Source organism: Nicotiana tomentosiformis, chromosome 3, assembly GCF_000390325.3.
Source record: "Nicotiana tomentosiformis chromosome 3, ASM39032v3, whole genome shotgun sequence".
Classification (NCBI taxonomy): domain Eukaryota; kingdom Viridiplantae; phylum Streptophyta; class Magnoliopsida; order Solanales; family Solanaceae; genus Nicotiana; species Nicotiana tomentosiformis.
The window spans coordinates 72,952,803-72,960,468 of NC_090814.1; the positions used below are offsets into that span (position 1 = coordinate 72,952,803).

The 7,666-nt window shown below is 34.0% G+C and overlaps 2 protein-coding genes across 2 annotated transcripts; one reads left to right on the forward strand and one right to left on the reverse strand.

The window, feature by feature from the left end:
- Positions 1–1,150: 1,150 nt before the first annotated feature.
- LOC138908002 (uncharacterized mitochondrial protein AtMg00810-like) lies at positions 1,151–1,663 on the forward strand. The gene has a single exon (XM_070198631.1). The coding sequence runs from the start codon at positions 1,151–1,153 to the stop codon at positions 1,661–1,663; it is 513 nt and encodes a 170-aa protein (XP_070054732.1).
- A 3,123-nt stretch (positions 1,664–4,786) lies between these two features.
- On the reverse strand, positions 4,787–7,263 carry LOC104085613 (NADPH-dependent aldo-keto reductase, chloroplastic-like). The gene is made up of 5 exons (XM_009589695.3): positions 7,111–7,263; positions 6,849–7,024; positions 6,342–6,585; positions 5,368–5,547; positions 4,787–5,121 (listed from the first exon to the last, which is right to left on the reverse strand). Exons 1-5 carry the CDS (start codon positions 7,231–7,233, stop codon positions 4,894–4,896), a joined length of 951 nt encoding a protein of 316 aa, XP_009587990.1. The 5' UTR covers positions 7,234–7,263; the 3' UTR covers positions 4,787–4,893.
- Positions 7,264–7,666: the final 403 nt, after the last annotated feature.

Genomic DNA, 7,666 nt, shown 5'->3' on the forward strand with positions numbered 1-7,666 from the left:
GTCTCCAACAAGAAATGTTAGAGATCAAACCCCTTAAGAAGCATGGAGCGGAATAAAGCCAAGTGTTAAGCACTTGAGAATCTTTGGGAGCATAGCATATGCTCATGTACCATAACAAGGGAGAGCGAAGCTTGACGATCGAAGTGTCAAACATATGTTTGTTGGCTATGATACGAGTTCAAAAGACTACAAGTTATACAAACCCAAGTAGCGGCAAAGTGGTGGTAAGTCGTGATGTTGAATGTGATGAAGAATTGGCTTGGAATTGGGAAGCTCAGGAAGAAACTTCAGATGATTTTCTTCCATACCTTGGTGATGAAGAAGAACCAGAGACTGTGGAACCCGTGGAGGATACAACTTCACCTCCTTCTCCAACCAATGTTGCATCTCATTCTTCTCAATAAAGTTCAAATGAACAGCCGCAAAGGACGAGGAGTATTCAAGAGCTCTATGAGAACATAAAAGAAGTTACTAATTTTGATTTTTTATGTTGTCTCTTTGCTGATAGTGAACCAATGAACTTTGATGAAGTTGTTACACACAAAAGGTGGAGACAAGCCATGGAGGAGGAGACCGAGTCAATAGAGAGGAACAACACTTGGGAGTTAACAACTCTTCCCAAGGGATAATGAGCAATTGGAGTGAAATGGATATACAAGATAAAGAAGAATGCTGATGGAGAAGTGGAGAGATACAAAGCACGACTTGTGGCTAAAGGATACACACAAAGGCAAAGCATTGACTATGAAGAAGTCTATGCACTTGTTGCCTGCATGGAGACAATTCGTTTGTTGATCTATTTGGTGGCGCAATTGAAGTGGAAGATCCATCAACTAGACGTCAAGTCAGCCTTCTTGAATGGCTATCTTGAAGAAGAAGTCTATGTTGAACAACCATTGTGGTAAAAAACTATGAAGATAAAGTGTTGCGGTTGAAGAAAGCTTTATGTGGATTGAAGCAAATCCCACGGGCATGGAATAGTTGCATCGACAAGTATTTTCAAGACAATGGGTTTACTCGTTGTCTCCATGAATATGCTCTTTATCTTAAAGTTCATAGTAATGGAGATATCTTGCTTGTTTGTCTCTATGTTGATGATCTTATTTTTATAGGTAATAACCCAAGTTTGTTTTAAGCTTTTAACAAAGATATGTCCCGCGAGTTCGAGATAGAGGATGTAGGGCTCATGTCATACTACTTGGGCCTAGAAGTGAAGCTGATGGAAGATGTAATTTTTATCTCTCAAGAAAACTATACAAAAGAGATATTGAAGAAGTTCAAGATGCTCAATTGCAACCCCGTGAACACGCCAATGGAGAGTGGGACAAAATTGTCCAAGTTTGATGAAGGAGAAAAAATGGATCCCACATTTTTCAAAAGTCCTGTGGGAAGTTTGAGGTGCTTGACTTGTACCAGGTCAGATATACTCTTTGCAGTTGGAGTAGTAAGTCGCTTCATAGAAGCTCCTAACTCCACTCTCTTGAAAGTCGCTAGAAGAATTTTTCGTTACCTAAAAGGTACGATTGATTTTGGGCTATTTTACTCCTCTTCTAGTGATTTCAAACTTGTGAAATTTTGTGATAGTGATTATGCGGGAGATAGTGATGATAGAAAAAACACAACTAGTTTTGTGCTTTTCTTGGGTGATTCTGTTATTTCTTGAAGTTCAAAGAAATAATCAATTGTTACTCTCTCGACTTGTGAAGCTGAATATGTAGCATCAATATCATGTATTGTACATGTCATGCTATTTGGCTGAGAAGATTATTAAAGGAGCTCAATTTACAACAGATTGAAGCTACAGAGATTTGTATTGACAACAAATCCGCACAAACACTCGCGAAGAATCCAATGTATCATGATCGAAGCAAGCATATAGATACAAGATATCACTTTATTAGAGAATGCATTGCCAAAAAGGAAGTCAAACTAAAATATGTGAAGTCTCATGATCAAGCTGTGGATATCTTTACAAAGCTTCTCAAGTTTGAAATCAAGACTTGGAATGAAAAAGGAAAATCAAAATTAAGGGGGAGATTGTGGGGTGCATCCCATCAGTATAGGCATGTGCCTATATAATAATACTTGGCTGAAGTTTATACTTGGTGACCAAGTTTGGAAAGATGTGAAGGAGAATCAAATTGCTCATGTAGAATACTTTGAGCCCACGACTTTTTTGCCTTATAAAAGGAGGGCATTCTCTCAATTGTAAACACACCAAAAGCAGAGAGAAGTAATAAAAGTTAGAGAGAGTAATCCACAGATCGTAGTCTGTGAAATAAATAGTGAGTGTGAGTAATATTGTAGTGAGGTATTTAAAATAAAGAGTGTTATTTCTTTCGAAGTTGTAGTAGTCTCTTGACATTACTAAGTTGTAATATTGCTCCGCTCGGGTATTGTATTTTACCCGTTAAAAAATTTGATATTTTTGTTACTCTCTTGTCTTATTGTTATTTATAGTAGATATTATTCCTAAGCGGGATATTATTTTCCCAACAATTGATAGCCTATAATAAAAATGTTAATCGGCCTTATATCACAAGTTAAAAGCCATTATAATCAAGAAAATCTTCTTGTGCCCCCACCCAAAAAAGCTACTTCCTGGCTCCACCCTTGACTTTAAATTAAACATCTAAAATAGATCAGTTAGGAAGTAGTAGTTATACATTACCAGCAAGTGTAACTGCAGAATAAAGGTTTTCTAGAGAGATGGAAGTATGTTGTGCTGTGTTAATCGAGATTAAGATATATTTGGATTTGATGGCCCTTAACCCTTGGGTTATGGACGGGTTAGAATTAAATTAATCACTTCCCAATTGTCTCAAAGAGTTTGTTTAAGTCAACCATTAAAAAATAATGGGACGATGATCTTTTTTAAGCAATCATGCGACCGATAAAGAGATCGTATCAGTTAGGCCAGCAGAATGTTAATTGTAATAATATATACTTATTGCATTAATTAATTAATTGCAATGGCCACTACTCACTAGAGGCACATTTAATGCGAATGCTAATTACGCCAACTTCCAAACAGAATGCGCGTTGTGTGTGTTAATAGCTGTTTGTTTTTTGTTCGGAAACATGTTTGGATGTAGGTGATGTCAATTTCCAAAGGACTTTTTGAAAAGAAAAGACTTTATATTTTTTTTTTGAAAAGAAAGGACTTTGAATAATTATTTTAATTGGGGTTGGTTTGTATTTCCTCATTCTAATGTACTAAAAATATATTTTCATTTTTACTTGTTTATTTTAGCAAATTAAAATAAAGACAATTTTTTTTTTATGTTTTATCCTTATCATTAACTACTTATTTCCTAAATTATTTTTCGAGACTTTTTGAAATGTTATCATTATTATGGGTAAAATTGTAAAATACTTGTTTTATTTATTTTTTCTTAAAGGGAGTGCAAAGTCAAAAGTGGACAAATAAAAGTAAACGGAGGAAGTACGAAACTAAATACTCCCTCACTTCCGTTTTACCTTGTCACTTTTTCTAAAAATAGTTATTTCATTTTCAATAAACAATAGAATGTTTTTTTAAATTTTACCCTCACTTTAATAAATGTGGAGAGATATTAACATGGTGAAAACTAGAAGTAGTAATAAATTGAGATTAAAGAATAAATAAAGCTAATTTAATCAAATTATTTTTTAATTAATATTTTTTCAAGGAACATGCAAAAAGTAAAAATAATAAATAAAAGAGAACGAAAATTAATTCACGCTTAAATTAAGCAATTTATCAAAAATTATTCTTGTAAAGTCATGTGTGTATGATGTATCATTCTTCGAACATATAATCTAAATCGAGTGGTGTTGCTTTGTTTAGAGTCTTTTTTAGACTCAATATTGACAGAAGACAGGAAACAGCTTAAAATCATCTTCTGCGAATTAAGTTACTAATAAGGGAAGTGTAGAGAGAGCGTAGACCGAATGTACGTGTTGGGGTTTGGGGGTTTTTTTTTTTTGGGGGGGGGGGGGGGGGGGTGTTTGACTTGCTTGGGACTCTAAAATTATATTCTAAAATCAAAGTCATGTGATATGGGATTTTCACACGTTATCATAATCCCTACTCTTAAGCACATAATTCACCGCCCCCAACCCCCTCTCATAAACAGAGTTTGTCCGGTGAAAGGGATAAGAATTCTAATCTTCGTATAGAATATGAGATTATTTTATCATGTGTTCAGTTTAAAAAAAAAATTTACTTGGGACACGCAATTCAGAGATTATTTAAACCACAAATGTGGTATTAATTTTGTACAACATTCAATATGCGATAATAAGTTTGAAATTAGTTAATTTGAGATAAAACAATCAAATGACATATCCTTCTCTAAAACTCTTCTTCCAAAATCATTTAGAAAAAGTCATGGTTAAAACTAAAATAAAAAAGTTTATCTAATGTAAAATTATATATATCTTATATATCTCATTTTTAATCCAATTAATGATCCAAAAAAATACAAAGTATATTAATAAAATAATATCAATATTCTAGTCATTTATTATAATCATCACATTATAGGTTTAGTATAATTTCTTCTCTAATACAAATACGATAGGTGACAATAATTAGTAAGAAAGGTTTTATGGAGCATCTGATGATCGCCTGTCAATTCTACATCTTTTAATTTATACCTGTGCGATGAAGAGTAATTGTTAATTATGGACGTTTTTTTCATCCCAATTTTCTATAGTTGGTCATTTTTGTTCTTTCAATATTTGTGCTTCGCGGAACAAGATGAGATATACCAAGAAAAACATCGATCCTTTCGATTCTATCAATTTATGCAACTAGCAAGTACATTGATATTTCTTATTTTTTTTAAAAAATAATTGTAGATTAAGCACAATGCCAATGCTAAATTAAAGGAAAATCCCTTAATTATATTATATCTCGTCATCCCAAAGTTCCTCAATGGTCTTGTATGGACTTGTAGTATCATTGGCTAGATACTCTGCCCTCATTATCTTCCTTTCCTCCATTTTCTCTATCTCAAGTAAATCCCAGTCGTCCAATGTCAAATCAAGGGCTCCAATGTTCTCCTTCATTCTTCTCGGATTGAAGCTCTTCACTATAACACTAGATCCTTGAGACAACCCCCATCCCAACGCAACCTGTGATAAATAAAAATATTAGTACTAATGAACAACATTAATTAATTTCTTGGTCTAGCCTTAGAAATTATATATGTGATTGAGATGGAGCTAGAAGGTAAGAGCTACGGATTCAGCTGAACCCAATAGCTTTTAGTCCAGACTTCGGATCTTGAAATTTTATTTAGAAATTCATTAAATATAAAAATTTAAATTCAGAACGCGGTTACTAACACCCAATATCGCTATCCTAAAATTTATAATTACCTGAGCTGGAGTTGCGTTATGCTTGAGGGCAATAGATTGGATGATGGGATGATTAACCACAGCAGTAGTTCCCCAGGCATTTCCAGGACCACCTAAAGGTGAATATGCACTTACATGAATTCCATAGTCTCCACATAATGCCCTCAGCTTTCGTTGCCTCCACATTGGATGCATTTCCACCTGAAACATCATTTAATTAATTAGTATCAAATATTAATCATAGGCCAATGTGATATATGTAACTAAAAAAAGTGTCAATTGTCAACGCTGATAGAAATTATATTTATTTATTTGGTCATAAGTCATCACTCATCAGCAAGGCTGTAGAAGTCAATCATTTACATAAATATTTTTATGCTGTGTGGTTTTGTGATAAAGTTTCTTTGAATGCCAGAATTATAGAATCTCAAACGTACACAGGAATACGTGTTCTAATGATGTTTGGGGGGGGGTGTATTGTTTGGGGGGTTTTTCCTTCTTTTTCTATTTTGTGAGTTATCACAAGAATAGGGGGTTGGGTTTATTAGTTTACCAGAAGCTAAGCTAGATATAAATTTGACCCGAGAGAAAGGTCAAGTAACTGGCTGTTAGCGTAACGTCATAGAGTTTAGCTTACATGATAGTGCAAAAAAAAAAAAATACATTATCAAGTTATTTTTAATTGTTGTATAGGAGGTAACTTATCTTATTTTCCAAATTTAATATTACTTCTAAATATTTTTTGGGTGACTTAGTAGCTAAAAGAAATTTACACAGCATGTGTATTTAAGTTAAAGTCAACGGCATATTCTATTGCAATAGGATTTAAGTTTTATATGCCACACTGATAGTACAAAAAAGTCAAAATTTATCATTCATCTTTACGTGATTATAATTACTCCCTCCGTTCCAATTTAAGAGGTCATTCTTTTTTGAACAGACCAAAAAGAAAACAAGTATCTAATAAATGCATAGAACTTAAACTTCGATTATACCTGATTGACAGCAGGAGTGACACAAGCAAAGTCGAGAAGGTGTTCAATTTTTGTAGATGAGAAATTGCTGAGGCCAATGGACCTACACAAACCCATCTCTAAGCACCTCTCCATGCCAGACCAGGTATTCTCCATGTCTAATGTCTCAAAGTCTTCTTCTCTGGGAATTGGATAATCAACCCATGGCTTCAAAGCCACTGGCCAATGCACCAAATACAAGTCCACGTATTCCATCCCTAGCCTCCTACAAAAACAATATGGTTTAATTAATAATTACTGCCATAGAAGCAAACACCTTTGGTCGGCCTTTCTGCTGCATGTTGGTTTTTTCAGGAATACTGAAAAACAACTGCTCCCTCCTTTAATTTTCAATTTATGTGGTATAGTGTGATTGTGCATGAAATTTAAGAAGATTTCTAAGGAGACATTTGGTCTCAATAAGGTTTTGCTGGTTATAATAATATACTACTACCATTCAGCGTAAAATGACAAGTTTACGGTGCTTACTGCAGAGTTTGGTGAAGTGCAGAAATAGGATCATTGTGATCACTGGACCATAGCTTAGAAGTGATATGAATGTCTTCTCTCTCCACCACTCCTTCAGATATTGCTCTTCTTATTGCATTTCCTACTGCCGGCTCCGAACCGTATATTTTCGCTGTGTCAAAATGCCTGTACCCCATCTATACGTAGAGATGAAACCGCCAAATTAAATTTCAATTCAAAACCGAAGATGAAAAAAAGCGATACGCGTTTAGAGTTCAGTTACCTTGAGCGCCGTTCTAATGGCTTTTTCTGTTGTTTCTCTATCGTTTTCGCCGGAATAAGTACCCATACCTATAATCGGTAGGGTTTCGCCATTGTTTAACAATATTGCCTGATAACTTGTCATCTTTATTTTGAGTGTTCTCTTCTCAATGTATTTTTCTCTCACTTTGTGTGTAATGCATGAAACTACTTATAACTTAGACTGGCTTTATATAGTTTGCTTTCCACTAAAAAGTCAAAATTTCAGTTGACAGTTGATACAATGGACCCCGAAGGAACATTTTAAAAATTAAAAGAAAGACAGATGGAAAGAACCATAAATAAAGAGATTCTCGTTATTTTTGTTAAATGGAAGAGATTCTCATCTGTGCAATAAGTTTACTCGAAGATCTGACGGTGCACTATAATACAAAAAATCAAAAAAAATGTCATACTTTCTCCTTTTCAATTTATGTGGCATAGTTTTGACTTGAGTATCGAGTTTAATTTAAAAAGGAATAAATTTTTTTAAAATTTATGATCTTAAATATGTCCTAATATAATTGTATGACATTTGT